Below are 22,076 nucleotides of genomic sequence, written 5' to 3'. Positions count from 1 at the left end.
TTGGCATCTGTGGAAGTTTGATTAAAGTTAGGTGGCTCATTTTTAGCTTGTCAGCTATAACAACATTCAGAAGTTACATTAAACTACGGAAAGGAACTACAGTTATATTAAATCTGCTTTTTAAGAGGGAACAAACTTTCATTTGCATCTATAAAATCAGTAAAGCAGGACAAACTAAGTAAACAAATGCAGTACTCTATAAACAAGCACATCAAATGCACCTGAAGTCTTTCCATAAATAAGTCAACAAAAATGGCATCCCCTATATCTGAGGCCTCATGAAACTACTAAGGCTGCCAAGAGCTGATGGCAATTTTGCCATTGCATGTGAAATATCTTCAGAAGCATATTCTTATCGTTTCTTGACTCATCAGTTTTACTGAAAGAAAGTTAATTTATCAACAAAACCAGACAATCTAAAAAACAGGTGCTAGAATCAATTATTGTGAAACAGAACAAATCTGGGAATGCGTAGTACCACAACACTTGAATTCATACTAGAGATTTATGCAAATCTTGCAACACATCGAAGGACACAAAAATTATTTACAAGCAGTTACTTATCCTGTTTGCAATTTCATATAAAGAAACCACAGTAAGTTCCGAAGCCGTTTGTACAGACATTAAAATTTGATTGCAACAGAGTTAAAAGATCAAAATTTTACAGTGTCTCCTAAATATCTACATTAGGGCTTAAATTAAGGAAAGCTGTAATCCTTTACGCTAACTATTCACAGTTCACACACGCTGAAACGGAAAGTTACAAATGAAGGTAACGCTGTAACGATATTTGCTCCTTTACTGAAAAATTACCTTTATACCATCCTTCATACAATCAAAACAATCTAAGAAGTCAATTATGAACCATCTTAAAATGGTCATAACACAAATGCTGATTATATCCAAAAAGTTATCTGACTTCACAAATAGCTTTGGTATGCAAAATGTATACATCGCACAATATTCTATACAAAGACGGTTAAAGATAATTTTCATGCAGTGTCTTTTTATACTAAAAGCATATATGACAGCTGAGTTATTTCTGGCCTTTATTATGCTTCCAAGTCTCAAAATTATTTTATTTAGCTTCTGAAAATATAACGGGAATATTTTAAAGCCTGTTAAGGCATTATAATTCTTCTCCAAGACACCAACTTTAGTGTTTCAAATGCTGTTTGGGGCACAAAGGAAATGCAAGACCAAGATTTAAGCATCTGCCTAACAATAGGCATCACTGCAATTTGCAAAAATAAAAAATAATGCTACTGCCAAAACCAAGACAACACACAAAAACACAGACTGCCTATATACAATCTCCTAATCTATGTTGCTTTATGAATAGGAAGAAGCTTGATCACTGAAGTGAACACACTGCAGGAAAACAGGGGTTTTTTTAGTTCTGCATTTAATGAATTGCCTTTCTCCAAGCTGCTTTTACCTTAAGAAGTCTTTTAAGGTGTCAAACATTAACTACTTATTTTTTCCACAAACATATATGCTAGATTGCAATAGGGAGGCAATTCATCTTTCCCAAACTCTTCAAAAGAGGTTTTATCAGGCAGCTTGTTTAACTTTACAGGAGTTTGTTAAGGAACACAGACTAGCTACATTCATACAACCTCAGAGATTACACTGCAATCAGCCACATGAAGTGCACTAGGCTGTCAGGATAAAGAAAATAACCAAAAGTTATCAGTAGTGGAAAACAGGTCAAATTTGAAAAGATCTTTGGAGATTTTTAATTAATGAATTTATTACTGGAAAATTTCCTTAACTGCTTTGAATAAGACAAGAAAGAAGAGTGCATTCACTGAGAACTCGAAGTTCTTATATAACTGGGGCTTTTGGAGCGTAATAGAATCAGAAGTCTAAAAGACAGTTCTATTCAGCTAGAGTCAGGAAGTGCAAAAACAAATCACTGGATTACAGCAGTCTAAGGAAATATAAGCGATTCTCTTCTCTTTTCAAAAAAGATGTCTACTACTTAGCCCATGGTACTTGAATGTACAAGTAAGAGATGAGATGTGCCTCAGTAGGCTCAAAATAGTAAAGAAAGGGGAAGCTGCATTTATAAACTTCTCCTCCAAAGAAGAGCAGAAAAAAAAAGGTAGAATGAAGATAGAGTTGGGTTTTTTTCTTCCAAATAAGTTTTTAGTATCGCTGAACCTATGAATGCTTCAGTGTTGTTTTGGGTTTGTCTCATTTTTTTAAATCCTCATGCCCCTATCCGCCCTCCAGCTTCCGCTTTGAGTTCACTACCATCTCTGCTGTTCAAGCAATTTCCAATGCTTTAGCGGCTGCCATCTTAGGCTGATACTTACGCAACATAACTGAACACCGGAGCTTTATTTTAGCAAGTAAAACGGACATCTACACTTAACTTTTAAAAATATTAAGAGATAAAAGCAACGTAGATATGTTTAAGAAATAGTCTAACTTGAAAGAACAGAAATCATTCACAAGTGCAAACTCATGAACTATCAAGAAATAGTTCCTCAGAGTCCAAATTACATTTGGAAAAGGGGACAATATTATTTTGGAGAGTGTGTGTGTTTGGGGGGGGGGGGGAGGGGCCCCAGAAACAGGGACCAAAAGTCTCATCCCCTTTTTAAACCATGAATAAGAACTGCAAAGGCAATATTGTATAACAGTAATTATATTATTTTAATTTAGTACAGTACCCACCTATTTTACAGTGTTACTACAGAAATAAATCTGTGCATCATAAAACTCCAAGAAAACGATTCCTGCATATTTTGATTTCTTTTAGAGACAAATTAAAAGAATGTTAATACCACTAAATCCAAATCATTCACTTTTCATTCCTCTAAGTCACTGACACGAATTAAAAATAACTCCCATATACTGGAATGAATGATTTGGTATAAAGATTAATTCAAAATTAGTACTGTAAATCTGTGTAAGCCATTCACAATTGGCTACTAACCACTGTACAGTTTAAATAGTTAACATACTACTAGCACTTAAGAGGATTATACTTGCAGTTAAAAAGATACTTGTGCCGTTGATAGATAAAATACTGCTTGGAATCACTATCGGTAAGTTTCTCTTTCAGCAAAAAATATATGTATGTAAAATTACCATTATCAAAACATTACAGGAAAAAAGCTTGCTCACTAAGCTAACTTGGAACTTGGAATATTGAGCTATACCAGCAGATTTCAACTAACTCCAGAAAACAAGGGAAAACTCTGAGCAACATGAAGTTCAGCGACAATTCTCTACCAGAGATCACACAATTACCATAATAAATTGTTCGGGCATTCACTAGTCTGCCCATTAGATTAGCATCAGTACAATCAAATGTTTTGAATATGCAGCATCACCATGAACAGGATCTTCAAAAACAGCTTCAGGAAAATAAATTCCTCATACAGCAAACATTTTTGTCCACTGTAACTAAACCAAGAAAACCAGTAACTGATTCAAGTGTGTTTACTAGGCGCTTTTTTTGTTGGGTTTTTTTTTTTTTTTTGTAAATGTGAATGACATTTCTCAAATCATACTAAAATATCCAAGTTTTAACAAGCTAAGAAAAAGATACAGGAAGAAACTTAAACTTGGAAGCCTGGGAATCTGATTCTGGTTGCCATTGCACTTACCATTTATGTCCTCCTTTTACAGTGAACAGTAAAAAAAAAAGGATAGGATATAAGTGAAGGAAGCTTAGTTTTCAAAGCTTTTAAGAAACAAAAACAAGTATTAGAAAAAATTATTTTTTTCTACATATGTGGTTGGCAGAAGAGTATAAAACATTACAGGGACTTTCCAAAATTAAGATCATACCAAGTCCTCACATGGTAAAAAAAATATCCATTAGTATCATAAAGCAGAGTTTTACTAGAGAGGCAACGTTTAAACTTTTAAAACGGAGAAGTAACTTCTTTCCCTGTATGTACAATGGTAATATAAGACTAGGAAAAACTGGCAGATGGAAGCTTTGCAGTAAAAAAGTATTAGTAATAATGAATCAAACACTTTAATTGTGTAAAAAAAGTTCCACTGAACTGAAAATTAAGATGCATCCAGAAATGGTTTACATTTCTAGTCTGCTCCAAAATGCAGAGATGTTGTCAAACTTCCAATTGCACATCACAACTTAAGTAGTTAACTAAAGATGTCATAATGAATGCTTATTAAATTATATGCCATGCTTAAGAGTTTCAGAGCTGCTTTTATTAGAAATTGTTGCTAAAAGAAGAAATATATCACTTCCATTTTTAATTCTTCCTCTTTTAAAGTGCAGAAAACATTAAAAGTAAAACAGAAGTCAACACATGACGAGAATACTAAAAATCCTGGAGAAGACTAGAGAGAACAGATAATTTAAATTGTTGGATACGCCATTTCAAGTTCACTTGACATTAAAAAATTCAATAGCAGCTACACTATATATTCCTATATATACCTTATACCAGTTTTGGTAGGGCCGTCACTACACAACTGCATCTATATATTCTTGCAGTGTATTGTGAGTTACAGATGAACATAAAATTCCAATAACGCAACTTGGTAGGAGAGCTACTTAAACGCTTCCAAACCATTCTGAAATCTTCCACCTTTACTTTTCCCCCCAAAATTTCATCATATAGAAGTCACAACAATTTTGCATAATGATTGAAGTGCTTTCCACTTGAACCATACCTCTTCCCCTCTTACATTACATTTTCGCCATGTCCAGCACACCAGCGTGAACACCGTCTACTCACCCAGGCTTAGGAATTTAACTGCGTAGATAAGCCCCAGGATGGCCAAACTGTGGCAAGCAGTTCAAGCAACCTAAGTAACCTTACTCCAGACAGCTGCAAGAAGCAAACCAGTAAAAGCTGCTATAGCCAACATTATCTAGTTTTCCAAGCACCCAAGCTGCAGGGTATAGGCCATCGATATCCTGTAACAGAGCAATGGAATTTGAGAGCTCCTGCCATTCCATCCCTCTGGGCTGGCTCCCCAGCTTCCCTTCCCCACAGCTCACTGAAGTGAGTAGCATGGCTCTCATGGCTCCTAGCCAAAGGATAATTTTCACACGCGGTTTATATGGTCAGGAAGTTTGGTCAACCCAAAAGATTGTATGAGGATATTAAGATGAACTGAAGTTTCAAATTTGGTACTAGAGAAGTCACCATCAGTAAACGGTATTTTTAAATTACATCAGTTGTTAAGATGCTATTTCAGAAAATATTACTTACAGTTTAATAATATGCTGGTATGTACTAACAGGCATTATGAGCTTTTATTTCTTGATCTTTATCACCTCAAAGAAAATGCACATTCAGAAGCTTTGTTTTTCACAGTGTAAGCACATACAGAAGTAAATGACTGACTTTTCTACTGCAAGCAATCAGCAAAAGTCATCAGCAAAATCAACTGATAGCAGGGACTAATATCACAAAGGAAACTTTCTGCCCCTACATATCTTTACTACAAACTCTAAGGGATATGGGGTGGTAGAAAAAAATCACTGCCAAGAACAAGAAATTTTTTTATATTCTAACTCGTGCTAGCATGTCTTAGAACATACTTGCTAAGTTTTTCTCAACCCTACAGAATGTGTAATGGTACAAAATGTACAATAAGTATTGGTCCCACAAAATAATCAGAAAGTAGCTGAAAAACCGAGAGCTTATTTTTAATTCTTTCATGCATAAAGTTGTACTTCTAAAGGGGAGCAAAACTCCTTACAACAGCTAAAGTTAGTACAACAGTATTAAAAAGCCTTGTGTGTATAGCTTATTCATCCCTTCCTCCCTAAAAAGAGATTTAACAGTAAAAGGTATCTTTCTACTGAAGCATTTGCAATACACAGGATGCGCCCATTTGGTTATTATGAAAAAAAAAAAAAAAAATCATACCCTTTACACCAAAATAGATCAACATGAAAATTTAGAAGCTGACTCCTCTGATACCACCATTTTGCTAGATCTTCAGGATGAGTCTTCAGGGGCAGAAGATACCTAAAGTACTAATATAAATAATGTAGAAATTAAATAATAGAGGCCAAATTTTTCTTCTTTGTAAATTATCTTTAGTAATGATCGAGAGATTTTCCTCACTTAGTTTTGCAGCAGGATCATTGCTGACACTGCCCAGTTTGCTTTTGAAGTTTATTATCCTTAATAAATTAAGTACAAACCAAACTAACTCAAGCAAGCTTTTTTTCAGTTTAAATTGGTTTAAAATATAAACCTTCAGTGAAACCTGGCGACATCCTCATGTGGACATAAATCTTTTCACATGACCTCCTACGTAGGAAATCCTATGATTTTCTTGGACAGAAGTAGCAATTTAGTTTCCTGAATAAAAAAGACAAATAATTATCTGAACACCTTTACATAGCTGAAATCATGCATCACCAGCTTGTAGGGAGAAAAAAAAAAGTGATGCCACGATGTAAGAAAATAAACTACACCGCTAACTTTTGTGCTACTCCACTAAGAAAATGATGGAAACCTGAAGGAAAACACTAAAAAAGAGAAAGGCAGCTCAATAAGCTTCTCCTAGAATATACATTAAAACATTACCAAAGAAAATATTTTTTTTATAATTTAGACTTTAATCAGATAGAATTCTACTTACATTGTCCATGAAATTCGGCTTAAATCCTCCCTCCTGCTGTCGCCTTAATTCCTCCTGTTCCCTCTGGCGCAACATCTCTTCTTCACGACGTCGATGTTCTTCTTCATGTCTAGAAAACGTTTCAGAAAATACAATCATTTAGATTCCTGACCTCTTCAGGCTTTTATTGGGTCTTGAGGCATTGCATCAAGCATATTAACAGAACTACTGTTTGAAGTTTTATACAGCGTACGGCATGCTATTCAGAATATTAATAATTCTCTTCCTGTCATTTCTGGATACACACTGGTAAGTAGGTTGAAATACTCGGGGGGGGCAGCTTTGGATTAAAACATTTCAATACTGCCAAAAGCCACAATGTTCCAACCCCAGATCACTGCCCATGAATGTTAGAAACATGTTCATATCTACTACAATGAGACTTCCTATACAAGTTTAAAATACCTCATCATAATAAACATGAACATAACATTTTAATGTTAAGACGTTTGAAAGCTATGTATAAAGTTCAAATATTCACAGCAGGCCTAACAGAGTTGAAATAAACGAAAACCAACTACCAAGAATCTTTGAAACCGTTCTTTCATATTAGTTTAAGTGATTTCTGGTCAAGAAATTTGACGGAAACATCATACCTTCATTATGCTTTTAAAAACCACTTTTAAATAGCAGAAATGTTTATAATTGATATCAAAAGTAAGCTCTGCAAACTAGAATATCTGAATTCAAGCAAGCCTGCAGCAGTTACACGTCTAAAACACTGTCACACCTTTGCATAGTACAAGACAAAAATACCTCAATTGTATCTGTTTGCGTTTCTGAAGTTCTTGATTCCGAAGTTCTTCCAAACGCCTCAATTCTTCTTGGCGCCGCATGAGATCTGAAAGCATTGAAAATGTAATAAAGACAAAAGCTGTCAATTAGCAATGTGGCAACACAACAAAAATCGCTATTACCGTTACAGTTCTGAGATTCAAATTTGAAACTGAAGAGATTTCTTAATGCATTTAACTGACGTTATTTAGCTTTATGGAAAGGAACTAGGTAGGATAGGCGTATGACAAAACACACTGGATCGAAGAAGGTTCACACATGCACGGAAAGGCACAAGACTGCAACTTCCAAAGCAGGGTATGGGGCAGAAAATTGAAGCAGACAAAAATAAAACGAGAGAAAAGACTGAATCACTTTTGTTATGTCTTACTTTTCAATCTAGGGCAAAGCATCAATTTTATCATAGTGCTGTGCATAGGTAAAGTCACACTAGCAAGAAAACTAGTACAAGATACATGACTTATTTTCTCCATTAGCCAGTGCAGGCTACTGCATGGCATACTTCAGAAAACGGTTAAATAAACTTCAGAGAAAAATAAACTTCATGCAATCTGAGCTTCTGCAGAGATTTATTACGTGGCTGTGATTATAAAGTGACTTCCAACTAACAAAATCTTTAATGCTGCCATAGAGAATGACCCTATCCCCTTTAAAAGCACTTAAAGATGCTCTTGAAAAGCAGGGCCCAATTAACAGTCATTACTTTTAGTTGCATTTGTTTCCGACCAGTTACATTATTGATTTCTTCCTGGAAACGTATATTTCTTTGAAGAATATTAATTCTGACTTTCGTTATAAAAAAAAAAAAAACAACCAACTGTTTGCCTTCTCTGTCTTCACAAGACTTTGGCAACATGGCGTTATTTATGGACAGCAGGAGGAAAGTTCCACCATGCCACTCTACCTTATGCCTTTTATGCTTTAGACTACTACACACACTTCTCTATGCATTTAGCCTCTCTAATGCATTTTTATTGGCTGCGCACATTACTTTCTTCAAACTCGCATCATCACATACTATTACAATTTAAGTTTGTTAGAATTTACCGGTCATTGTAGTTTTCGGATAGTAAAGTAAAAAAATATCATGCATTTATTTTACTTTCTAACAAATAAGATTACAAGATTTTTATTAGGTAATAGTTTCCTTATTGACAATACAAGTCCTTTCTTAAGCAAATTCTGCAGGCTTGTTAATTTTGCGGAAGAGTTGGGGAGCATTCACCAACAGAATAACGATTACATTGAATCTTCACTCAGATCACAAAATCTGAGGCTGTTTCTTTTCAACAGCGCTTTATTTAGCGGAGTTGGCCACAGCTGTTATCCTTTCACTTGGGCAGCACCACAAACACATAGGACAAGAGCTTTCCTTAACAGTTCTGCCTTTATCCCCTTTCAGCATTATGTAGCATGTCCTTTTTCTTGTGTCATACATGAAAACAGGATTTCCTCTCTGTCACTTATTGCTATGAATTTATCACTTCCTCCCCTTTATTCTAAGGTGTATCGTCCTATTTTTTTCAGTTCCTTCCGAACATTTTCATGGTATAATAATTATTGCCTGTCCTAGAACTGTCACTACTTTAAAGCTCGACATGCCCATTTACAGTTCAGTACCATGTGACCATGTTAACACAAAGCCTTGCTAGCCAAATAAAAATACAGATGAAGAGGTTCAGGCTGTGCACAGAGCCACTCATATTAAGACACGTGCAGTGCTGGTAATTTTGGACTGACATGTGTTGCACACATGCCCCTTCTTTGAATAGAAGGGAACAGCACTAAAATAGACACCTGTGAAAAGGAAAACAGACAGAGAGCATTACATGCGCAGCATGCTAGCTTCGGCACCTTCCTATGTTTAAAAAGGCATGTTTTTGATCTTATACTCAATGTTCTGCAGAGCAAAGAGTGCAGGTGAAAGTGTACTCTCACCTCGAGAGTTAATCCTACAAGTAGGAATACCAAGTTCAAAAAGAATTTTTAGGTTGTTTTAACTGATTTTCAGGTTCTAAAAATGGAAAACAAATGCCAAGTTTCTACATGGCTCACAAAGAATAAGTTTCTGATTAAATTTGGTCAAGTTTTCCACTACTTTAATAAACTATTTAATCACCTATTATGAGTAAATATTTACAAAATTCTGAAGCATTTCAGCAATATGTAGACTAGAAATATTATGCCAATTTACTTATTTCTGGAAATATGTATTCTGCTTTACAAATAACTTCTGACTCATTCTCTCAAAATATTACAGTTAGGAGTGAAAAATTATACCTATCAAAAGAATGAAGTATCTACCTTCGGTAATAACATCATATCATGAAAACACGAGTAGTTAAGCCAACATGATCTCGTTTCTCTAAATCAGGGAAAACAATTTCTATAAAAACTTCCCCCCCCCCCGCCCCTTTCATCAGGAGTATGTAAACTATAATACATCCTTCCTATCTTCTTTTTAGCTCCTGACACTCAGCATATGGCAGTTTTACATTTCATTTTCAAGTTAACTACTTCAAAACACTTTGAAATCTGTGTCTTACGCATCAGGTACACAGAAATATTCATACTAGCTTCTGATGCTTAAAGTTTCATTGATGTTTTCTTAAAAGGCGTCAATGTAATAAATCTTCTTCGCATGTTGTGAACTACCCAGACCCAGAAACACTGTTCACACGAGCAAGATTCAGAAGCAGCTAATGCCTGAAACTAAAAACTAAAGACAGGAGAAATTAACTTGTTTTCATATACACTGAAGCCAGAAAGTTGATAAGGGAAAACTAAACAGAGATATATCTGTTTACTGACCCCTAGAGCTTGGCAAGCTGAAAATCAGCAGATGAATAAGCAGAACACTGAGTATCTGAGCAAAATTCAAGTTACTTGTATCAGAGGAAGTATTCTCCCAACCAAAAAGGGAGGGGAAAAAAGAAAAAACCTCTTCCCGTATTAATGAGAAGCATGTTTCTTCACTCTCAGTATCAGCACCGAAAATGTCCTTATTCTAATGGTTCTTTAAGAGAAGGAATACTCTTCCAACTCCGTATCAAAGCAGACGTTAACAGATGCTCAAAAAAGGGATACCGTTTTTCCTGTTGTCCCTAAAAGAACCCCTATTATCCACAGGGCATATCTAAGCTGTTCTCCCATGCTTCACCATTAAGACTTTTTTTATCTTAATAAAATAGGTCATTGTTTTCTTGTCTCAGTTTAAAATGTGATTAAGACATGATAATTTAACAGAAAATAATCCTTAATCCTCCCTTTGACAGCTAAAGAAATTCTAAGAAAGTAACCATATCAATTCTGGTACTGAATCATTTCTACTATCAAATATTACCAATTAGTTAAGTCAATGATAAACATATTCAACTTGTATTTTCAGTAGCTAACCAACTTCACAAACAACATATATTTAAGAGTGTGTGTGTGTGTGTGTGTGTGTGTGTGTGTGTGTGTGTGTGTGTGTGTGTGAGAGAGAGAGAGAGAGAGAGAGAGAGAGAGAGAGAGAGAGAGAGAGAGAAACTGGGTAAATGGGAAGGGAAAGGACTGTACTATGTATAATATGTACTGTTGTTACATTACAGTAACATTTGTATTCCTCATCTACAAGATACACATGGCCCACTTCGAAATGAAGCGCTTTAACATTTTCCTCAATTAAAAGATAAATTAAGAAACTCAACAGTTGAAAGTCTAAGTGCTACAATAACTATCGGTCATTTCAGAACAGTTGATTTATTTTTAGTGTTTGCTCTGTAGTTCAGTACAAGATCTTATATAAACCCTAGGGTTTCTGACAAAGAGCAAGCATATCTATTTAAAAAAAAGAAAGTAAACTTTTTTCCAGTGACAACTTGCATCTGCAGTAGATTTATATATTTCATTTAAAAAATAAAAAATGAAATGTTTTGTAAACTCTTCTCCAGTTAAAAAATATTTTTAAATAGACTTTAAAAAATTTAAAAATGTAGGTTTACATTCAGAATAACTGGGCAAACAATGTAACCTACACATTTAGGTTCTTTGAGGCCACCGAGCTAATTTTATACCACCTTAATCTGGCCAATATGGAGATTCTCAATACATAAAACAAGTCATCAGAAAAAAAAAAACACACACAAAATAAACCAATCTTAGAGAAAAGCTGCACTATCTGCATGTTCTTTCTTAAAAATTAAACATTAAGTAAAATGAAATAATTGCAACAAAGTTTATATATCAGTTACCTGGGTTTAAGGCTTGAAACCCATCTAATTCCCTAGAATCTCAAGAATTTCAAATCCCTTTCAAAATGACCAGGTACTCTTACTCAACCTATCACACTAAGTACTGTACAGTACTACAATCTAATAGTTTCCCTTAAATTAAGATTTCTTTTAACAAATTATAAAAACTTTCAGTGCCTCATTTGTGCAAAGAGCCTTGAGATTCCCTTCTGATAGATCTGCAATATATTTAAGCATTATCCACTCAAAAGTCCTGCAATTCCTGAAGTCGCACAGGGGTAACTAAAGTATAACTCAATGGTTTTGAGCGGGGAGCAGTGTGAAAAGCAATAATTACACGTTTACAGTGTTCTGCAGAGGAGGCTAACAAGCACAAGGGAGTAAATACTTGCCCTGCCACTTTCCTCTCCGTCCAAGAAACAAACTCCACCCAGTTCCATTCTCAAAGGGAGGGGGTGAAAGCAATTGCTAGTGGGATTTCTTTGCCCCAAAACTGGAGTCGGGGGGAGGATGGGGGAAAAACAGCAGCCAGAGGCAGAGAAGGTGTCCAAACAATTACAGAAGGACATAGGATTTTACAATTTCAATTAACAAATTAAATTAGTGACAAAATGCCTTTGAGTTATTTTTACATATAACTATATACCCACATCAGAATTTTCAGTTGGATTTCAAAGAAAAAAATTCTATATAATTAGCTGTCGGGATACTTGAAGTTGTGCGTGAGGTACACAAAACAGCCATAAGAAGTACCAGCTATTTTTCCATTTTTCCTGCACAGAGCCCACAAATTCTGCTTAGTCCAATCTAGTACCATACGCAACACTGAAAACGGAAAGCAAATTTTACTGATGAATATGAAGTTACCATTCAATCTTTTTACATAAACTACTCGCACTAGACAAACTTTCAAGTGAAGAAAATAACCTTGGGAAGTCTCCCTTTTCCCACAATTTCTTTTATAGGTATCTGTTTCTTAATCCGTATCTGCAAATAATCAAGGAGTATGCTTAAGGTGAAATATTACTTTCCTTTTTCTTAGTTCTATGCATTTTATTAAAAGTAGTCTACCAAAATTGCTAGTTTAACATACAGCTCAATATGCTACATGAAGAAAATGTGTGACAAAACAAACTTTAAACTAATAGATTATCTCATTTTTACCTTGCCTCATCAGCATTAGCTGATGCTCGTGTCTAGCTGCTTCCATTTCTGCTTCTAGTTTCTCTTTGGCTTCTCTAATGTTCCTGTCAACCTGCTCACGCTGTTGCTTTTCCATTTCGTCAAGAGCCTTCCAGCGTGAAGCATACTCAAACTCAAATGTTCCAGGTTGAGCAAAACGTGGAGGCTGTTCTCTTTCCCTAAGAAAAATTTCGCAGTTAAAATGTACAGAAGCATGCATTTGGATCAATAGCTGTAGCAGGCAAAGCATTTCTAAACAATCACTTCAAGTATAGTTCCGACTGCAAATCAAACTGTCAGATAACGTTCTGAACCAGCTGGTCAAAGCTTAATGTTAGATTTAGCCATTAAGACAACTGGCAGAGAAACTGCCCAAATAAAAACCCATTCAATATGCTTAAGACAGAAACTCATTTTTCATTGATACAAATACTTAAAAGCTGTGATACCAGACTAACTATATTCAGCCTTCTAGAGCAAATGATCAATTCATAAAGCAAATTGTTCAAACAAATAAAACTTAGACAATTCAAAATATTAGAACCTCTCAAAAAAAGTCAACATTTTATTTAACATTTCAACACTAACGTTCTAAACTAAGAACAAAGATTTTTAAAATTTGGTATTCCACAAGCATATCACAATAATCATTTTAGCTTCAAGTAACACGACTTTTAAATAGCAATCAAATTGTCACATTAAATATTTATTTTCTCTAATCAGATTAGGCGACCACCTCTTTCACTTCATGCTCAAAGCTCAGTTTCTCTTAACATACTCAACAAAATTGTATCTGAAGCCTGGAAGCTACAAAGACTTAGATCTCATTGACTTTACAAAAAATTAAGGGGCTAATCACAGGATAATAACCTGTGGGTATACAAATCTCTGCAGGATCAAACCATACTCTTAATCTACAAAAGGCGATGTTTACCCAACACCAAGCTCCAACTGATTTCAGTGGATGCCAAAAATCTAAATACTTTAGTAAATGTTAAACCAACAATACGAGTTTGAATTTTAATAATTCAATAATTTTGATTAGGAAATCTTGATAAGGTCCTATTTAGTCCTTGGACACAGGACAGCATAACATACAAAACACTGTGTCTGCTTCTATCACACAGACTCAAAATAGCGTATATTTACTAAACCAGCCAAGTAATATAAATCATGTTTTATGAAATAAAGCTAAACCAAACTTACTTGTGGTATTGTTGTGTTTTCTGCATTAGCTTCTCTGGGAGCCCATCTTCATCATCAAATTGCTCCATTGGTTCTACAACAACAGGTCGAGGCGTTCTGGAAGATAATTTCAATTGAATAACTGATTCATAAATGGAACAGTTTACAAAGTTACCTTAGTCTTCCCAGTAAGTACTCCAGAAAAGTAACAATATATGGCATTTACAATTCCCGAGTCTTACCATTCCTTCTTAAATCGTAACATTCCTACAAATCTGATGCTAAAAATTAGCTTCAGAAATGATCGCGTTTCACATTCAGGACGAGCTACTTTGCCTAGAAAACATCGTTTTCTTCCACGATATAATTCTACCTGCTGTTATAAGTATAATCTGCTGACATTTAAATAACATACAAACAAAATCTCAAAACCTTCTACAAATAATTACAAAATATTTAGGAAGGAACTATCTTTTTACTTTCATTACTGAGGCAATGCCATTTGGGGCCTCAATGAGACTGGGCAGCACCAAACAAACCCAAAACAGACCAACACCTATTCTGTTCATATTTACATGGAAAAGGGACAGTGACTTTTGAAAATTATTCTACAAATAAAAACAATCTGATAATTTGGCATTAATTTTCTGGTCATCAGAAAATCATTTCTGCTTAGGTTATTTTAACCCATTCTGCAAACTACCATACTCTCACAAATCCGTATCCTAATTCATCTTCAGAAAAAGAGAACTGAAGGAAGGTGTTTTTGAAGTAATCAGAGGGGCAAGTACTGACCAAAAGCTTAATTACAGCATTCCACACCTTTATATCACCTTGCAGATCTTTTCCACAGGAAGAAAGGCCATCAATAGAGGCCCTCAAAACATTTTAATAATGTGGACAGCTGAGAAAGAAACCTTTGGGCATCAAAGAAGATTAAAAAAATGAAGTCCGGAATCACAGATCACAACTTAGCAATTACTGCTCCTAAAACGATCTGTATGACAAGTGCTAATAGTTCTGGCGTTTAAACACAACTAAACTGGAGAATTAGTATGTTTGCGATTAAAAAAAACAATTACCTCTCCAAATTAATGCTTCAAATGCCTGGGTTTGATAGGAAAAAGTCTTTTAATATGTGAATCAAATCTATTTAGGTAAAGGGATTTAATCTAAAAATGTAAAATCTTAGGCTCTGAAGCAAACTATCAAAGAAAATATCATGGTAGCAAAATCGCACCAATTATGCCTGCAACTGTTCATTAAGGAACGTGTCAGCCTCCTAAGCAAGACTACAATCAACTGCCTTTTGTTCACTTGGGCCATGGTTAGATAGTCACTTCAATCCAACAAATCTATGCAGCTGATAAAACAAGAAAACCCTCCTCCCTAACATCCTAGCTTCTTTTTCCCCTGCCACATCCCTCAGGCCAAGAATAGCACTCATGTAACACTGTAGTGTTCACTGAACTAGATCAGTTACCTGGTTTGGCTCACCATGCTGCCACTCAAACACTAAGGCCAAGAAAACTCAGCGGATAAGAGCAAATTGTTGGTACCTTTTGACAGTAGCAGAGACTTACTCAGATTAAATTTACTATGTAGCTACCCATCCAGATAATGCAGTTCAGTGACAGACCAGACTTAAAAGCTCGTTAGCATCAGAAAGAGGAGTTCCTCTCCGCACCTGCAATCTCCTCCGGGGAAAAATTTCTCCTGGTTTATCTTCTCCTCTGCCTGATATTTGGAATGCCTGTGTTAGCAAGCACTTTCACTTGCCAGAATAGCCAGAATATGAAACCAACAAGAACAGCTGAATAGTTTTCTGCTGTTTTAGTAAGCTCAGGTGGTTTACAGAAGTATCTAATACAGTTTTCAAGGGGGAAAAATATCAACAGCATAGTCATGGCAGGAAGGGAAGGAGAACTGAGACTTCCCCAATACGATGGCAGCAAGCATTCAGATCATCTTCAATGCTGTGGGACCACATCCTTGTTTTCCCAAGTGAGGAAAAAAACCATAAAAATGAAATATATTCTTGCACATCTATCATTTCACACAGTCTTTAAGAAAGCATTTGAAAATGTCACTAGCGAATACATGAAAGTACAGCTGTTAACACTGACAACTGTCTTCAGCAATTACAGAAATGAGATATAGATAAATGCTGTAACTCACAAGCTGGCTTGGCCTAGAAATATAGAGTTTTCCAAAGATCTCTGCCATCAACTTCTGCAGAATCTAAGCCTTCTTTTTCAAATATATACGTGTGTGCATATATATAATATAAATATTATATATATAAAAATATATAAAATCTATCCTTTCAATCCACAAGTACAACTTTAAGAACAGAGAAAAAAGCAAAAACATTCCTGAGTCCACGGAAATATCATCAGTAATTCAGTGCACAGTTTCACCAAGTGGCAGAGGAATATAATTTGTTTCGCCACATTCTTACTAAAATAACCAAAATAGTAAAATCAATTAAAATAGGAAAAGTCTTACTATATAGAGAAGTAAAAGTTAACAGGAAATAATTTTGCCGTCAGACTTCCATACAGTAATTGCAAGACTTACAGCTAGTCAACTAAAAAAGGCTGTTCTTCCTCACCAAAAAATTAGGAGTACTTTGGGTATTCACGTAAATCACCTTAATTTCTCACCTCGTGGCTTCCATTATTTGAAAATAAAAGTGAGGAACGCTAACAAATGCTGCTTTTCTTCACATAAAAAATACACACACAAATTCAAACAAAAACCTGTGAACTTACGTTGTTAGCAAGAATGCCCCATCACTGCATCTTTCCAGAGCTTTCCGTGCTGGAGGTTTTGCTGCAAACTCTACGAAACCTTTTCCTGTAGCTCTGCCACGATCATCTACTACAACAACAGCTCTTTCCACTGGGCCAAATTGAGAGAATGCTTGTTCCAGCAGCTCATTAGAAACCACAGGTGAAAGATTCTTGACTGTTAAGGCAGCTCCATGTGTAGCAAATCGAATTCGAAGTGGTCTGCTCTTCAAAATAGTACCATCAAGTTCTGCCTTTGCTATTTCAGCCAGTGTCCTAGATTCCTTTTCCAAAATATAAATATATTTTACATATTCTGTTTTCAAAGACAACAGAAATCAGTTTCCCACTCCCCTGAGGAAAACAGCTTTTTAAAAAAACCTTGAGCATATTAGCATTAGGGTCATTTGACTTCCTTTTTTACAGTTTCTGTCCACCGATTTCAAAAACGTACCTTCGTGTTCCCAATATGATTTACTCTGAAATATGCCTTAGGCACAAACTTTAACTGCACATTTGAGAACTTACTTTTCTTCCTCAATGTTAATTTGGTATGTGCTGCTTCACAAAGCACTTGCAGTAGAGCTGAGAACGTCATGCTTTTTCACATCTATCTACTCCAACGTCTATCTCCTGCATCCTTATCTCTGTATAGTAAGAAGCAGTGTTTTCAAAGATTACACTACAGGAGCTTTTTTTTTTTTTTTTTTTTAAATGAATGACTATTTTGCCATTATCACATTCATTACTGTTGGATGAACACTTAATGGCGGTGTAACTCCAACTTCATCAACAAATAATTTGCTCTAATATCCTTCTTGGCTTTTGTATTCATTTATGTGCTTTCTGCACACAGACCCATGAGAGTCTTCCTTAATAACTGCCCTTTTATTTCAGAGATTTTCACTTAGGTTGATACCTGCAACCCTTTATATTTAGGGAAACGGTTCTTTAGATCACTGCCATGTTCTCTGTGTCATTATACACACATCTGAATAATACATGTAAACCTGCTGCACTTTCTCCAAAAAAAAAAAAAAAAATTCGAGGATTGTTAAGGGAAAACGTACAGCAACATTACAGAAGTCATTATTAAAATGACAACCAAACACAAAAACTAAGGAGTATAGTATATCAAAAATCATAGTTATGGACACCCAAAGCACTGTAAAGCTATTGTAACAGTATCAATCAGTGCATTCTCAATATGGCAGTCATGAAAAATAATCCTGCACGTTAAACTGACAAACGCAGTTATCTCAAGCTTTTAGAATGTTTCCCCTTTTCGCGTGCTCAACTTGAGTTAATATCGATCGAACTGCACAAAAATCTAGTCACTTACTTCTCACCGAGACACCACTAATTTGATCAACTTAAGTTCCCAATATTTAAATTGCATATCCTTAGTTTTCAGGATGTCTGAGCAGCAGTATTTTAAAGAAATACTGTACAGTCTTTACTGAAAGATTTCTAAAATTAACTAACGTGTTTTCATCATACGCCAAAATCTGTATTCATAATGAACCGTACGGGATGAAATTTACTTCAGCACAAAGGAAAATTTCCAGTCCTAAAATACTGTAACAAGCTACCAATTAAACGTGCTTAACGATAACCTTTATTACACTACGCGACATCCTTACGCAAAGGAGATCGCGCAAACACATCTTCCATCTACCATCATTCAAAAGTAACAGGCTGCAGGAGTACCCATGGCACCAGCACGCAGACGGTAACTGGTGGACAGAACCTGAAACCAGCGCAGAGGCCGAGTAGCGAGGGGGAAGCCTAAACGCCAGGGGCTGGGAAGGCTGCTGAAAATGCAGGCGTGCTGCGTGGATGCATGGAAGGAAAAGGGGGGAGGAAGAGGAAGCTAAGGAAACTGCATTAGTGGCAAAGAGAGGAAGAGTATGCGGGGCAGTTACTGTCCTTTTTACACCCGTCCGGCGGGGAAAGGCGGGCGGCGTCGGGGCCAGGAGTCTCCCACTTACAAAGGCAGCCCCTGGGTTACGGGGCGGCCACCCAAGCTCGCGCGGACCCTCACCAGGCGGATGAAACCAAAGCCACGGTCGCGGTTGATGAAGACCTCGCTGGGTTCCCCGTAGCGCTCGAAGAGGCGCTTGAAGTCTTCTTCGGTGATGTCGGTAGGCAGGTTCCCCACGAACAGCCGGCACCGCTGTGTATAGCTCTTCTCCCCGGGTTTGAGAAAGCTTTTGATGTCGATAGTGAAGCCGACCTCCTGCTCTTCATCGCCAGCTTCTTTGCCCGGCACGACCGCCATGGCCGCCGCTGCCTCGCTCTCCGTTTCTAGGCCCCGCAGTCCCTTCAGGCTGCCACCACCCCCCACCATGCCCAGCGGCGTCGCTGGGGAGCTATTCTCGATCCGCACTTGCTTCAAGTTTCTATTCGCTGCCATATTCAGACCTCGCTCCTTCTTTCTCGCTGCTTTTCTCGAGGGACGCGGAGCCGAGCTCAGCAACCACCGCCTCCGACCCGCAGCCAATTCAAAATGGCGCCGCTACCAACCCCGACGAGTTGTAACGTCCCTGAGCAAAGCCCCGCCCGCCAACGGCCGCGCTCCCTTCCCAGCCCCTACTCCTGCGCAGTAGCGTCCCCCCGGCCGGTTGCTGGGGCAAGGGGGCGGCGTGCGCATGCGCGGGCGCGCCCGCCCGCCCGCGCGGCCGGGGCGGGGGGCGGGGGCGGCGGAGCGAGCGTCCCGCCTTCCTCCGGGCGGCGCTGCTCTCTCTCAGCGCCTGGCTGCGGCTGAGCCTCCTCCAAACCGCCGGGGAAGAGTCCTTGCGTGCGCGGAGACAGATGCTTAGCCGGGGTGTCACTGTCCGAGAGCGCTAGGGACTTCCCCGCCCGGAAGCTTGGCTGCTTCTGCCCTTCTGGCAGCTCGGTTCCCGCGGGGCCTCGGCCGCCCACGCGAAGAGCCGCGGAGTTCAGCCCTAGCCGAGAGACCAGTGGTCTCTCAAGCGCTTGGCCCCTGCAGGCCTCGTTACGATCCCTGCCGGGTTAAACGAACGCCCTGCTTGGGTCTCCCCTGAGGAGAGGGCAGGCAGAGCTCAGCCCTGACAGGCAATCAGCACGCGTGCCCACCCCAAGCCAGCAGCGGCCGGGGGGACCTGTGGTTATTGCCGGAGGGGGAGGCACAGATAGCGTGAGAGACAGCTGGGATGCGGCAGGAGACGGACTGACTGCACAGGGGATGAGGGGTCCCAGCACTGGAAAGGCCACAGAGGGGGGCCTGGGGACCCTGCAAGAAAGGACTTCACCCAGTTAGATGGGGGAGACGAATCTGTGTGGGAACGGACTTTGTTACATTGGCTGCTAGAACAATTTCTTACAGGCCAACAGCTTTGTTACAAAGGTGACGACTCGCTTCTGAGAGCTGTGAACTCAGACATTTGCTTATTCCTGCGCGCCCTCTTACAGCTAGAACTACAGTTTGGCACCTGCTTGCCTGTCAGACACAGTAGCTTGGCTTGATCCGTGCGCAACAGGTAACTAGGCTGCTGCGCACTATCTCAGACGAAGAGCCCATTAGCCTGCCTGGGGCCTCACAGAAACCCTGATGAAATAGTCAGTTCCTTAGCTCCCGTTACTGCAGTAGCCCATCTGCTTCAGGTGCCCATGTAGGATGGCATCAAGCAAGGGAACTCCATGGATAACAGAGCAAGGCTGCAGGATAAAATAATGGTATAATTTATTAATAAAACTATGGCACTGAAAAAGCCCAGAGAGTCTCATATGCTTAACAATTATGTTAGCTAGTGCAGGGCAGGGACCGTTCTTTGAAAAAGCAACATCAAGTAGGATGTTCAAGAAGTTAATTCCAAAACAGGTGTCAACCTGTTGCTCGAATTTCTACGTCCTTTGGGGAATACTATAAGTTCTTTTAATTTTTTTTTTTTCCTCATTTGAGGTACAAGAAAGATCTCAATCCCCTTCCTGTTATCTCTAAGCGCATAACCAGGATCTGGAGAAACCATAACTTCCCCAGACAGCATGAGTCACTTTCTCAGACTACCTGTTCCTGAAGTAGAGACTCCTGGGTATAGGGTATTGAAATGAACAAAGATTTCAACCTCTGAAAATCAGAAAATATAGACTGGAGAAGAAAGGTCGTTACTCCAAGCAAAGGCAGGAAGTTGGGCTGTGTTGGAGATACGCAGGGAGAGAAGCAGGATGGACCCCTTCCTTACAGCTTTATCACCTGGACTGTCCAAAGAGCAGTTTGTAATATATTTGAGATTCAATAATGAATGTTATATAAAAAAGGGACCAACTTATGGCAAACCATAGTTTTTTTAAATAAGAAAGTAAAAGGAGTGGAAGAAATGTTAGGAATAATGACGGGACTATACATGGTAGAAAGCAAAAGCTACGTAAGTGAAAAAAGGGAGATGCATAGTAGTTATTGCCACCACTGTGTAATAAAATTGCCAAGATTTCCAGGCACAGCCTTCCAAATCATGCTAGTAATAAAAGTTACAACTATTTAAATATGCAACCATGATTTCCTATATATTATAAGAAGCGGACAGAAGGAACAAAGGAGTGCCTATACATTCCATCACATTTTTACCTTTCCTTAGCTACAGCAATGTCTCCATAGCAAATCATTACTGATTGCTAGAAGAAATATTTCTGTTGCGTTTAAAGAAAAGGAACTCTAGGAATTCAACGGATAAAAAGCTTAATTAAAAAGACTGAATATTATCTCGCACTAGTTTTATAAAATTCCAACTTTCAGAAACAAGAAAATGATAAATAGACATGAGAAAAACAGAAATGCTTATTTAACACAGATGCTCACCTGTGCATCCTTAACTTGCCTAGTCACAGTCACAGCATACGCACATACTTGCATTCTGTTTTTAAACTCTGCCAAACAGGAACTACTTGCACACGCTCTACAGTCAAACATTTTAGGGTGCCATACTAAAAGAACCTGAATTCTGCTCCATTTAGTCACTCTTTCACCTTCATTCTCATTGTATCATCTAACACTTTGCCCTTGCTCGTTCATCATCACAGTCACAGACAGTTCACCTCCTACCTAACTGCCCAAAGTCTTTGTGGCATGACGATCCCTATTCCTTACCACTGACACCCGTTAAGGAAAACAGTTTTGGAGTGAGCTAAAATGGTTCCCTCAAAATTGATGTTCCAATCCTTTCCTTCTGTTAAGAACATCAATTTAAATTGTTCTGACTTAATAACTATAACTCATATCACAGGAGAAGTTCTG

At 37.9% G+C, this 22,076-nt stretch overlaps 1 protein-coding gene across 5 annotated transcripts in view; it reads right to left on the bottom strand.

Moving 5' to 3' along the window:
• Nucleotides 1–19,432, bottom strand: part of PSPC1 (paraspeckle component 1) — a 63,584-nt gene extending 44,152 nt beyond the window's left edge. For 3 of the 5 annotated variants that reach the window (XR_011138701.1, XR_011138702.1, XR_011138704.1), the window contains exons 1-6: nucleotides 18,867–19,358; nucleotides 16,805–17,106; nucleotides 14,052–14,147; nucleotides 12,828–13,024; nucleotides 7,393–7,477; nucleotides 6,598–6,706 (exon numbers count right to left, since the gene is read on the bottom strand). Coding sequence is in view for 1 of the 5 variants with exons in the window: in XM_068930291.1 (XP_068786392.1) it covers nucleotides 6,598–6,706; nucleotides 7,393–7,477; nucleotides 12,828–13,024; nucleotides 14,052–14,147; nucleotides 16,805–17,106; nucleotides 18,867–19,238 (1,161 nt within the window). In the remaining 4 variants the exon portion in view is untranslated. Of the gene's footprint in view, nucleotides 1–6,597; nucleotides 6,707–7,392; nucleotides 7,478–12,827; nucleotides 13,025–14,051; nucleotides 14,148–16,804; nucleotides 17,107–18,866 lie in introns of all 5 variants that reach the window. The other 2 variants (XR_011138703.1, XM_068930291.1) reach the window with 2 other exon arrangements.
• Between the last annotated feature and the right edge of the window lie 2,644 nt (nucleotides 19,433–22,076).

This window comes from Struthio camelus, chromosome 1 (assembly GCF_040807025.1).
Source record: "Struthio camelus isolate bStrCam1 chromosome 1, bStrCam1.hap1, whole genome shotgun sequence".
NCBI classification, from domain to species: domain Eukaryota; kingdom Metazoa; phylum Chordata; class Aves; order Struthioniformes; family Struthionidae; genus Struthio; species Struthio camelus.
Note: the sequence above shows the minus strand (reverse complement) of the source record. Positions and strands in the feature narration are given on the sequence as shown.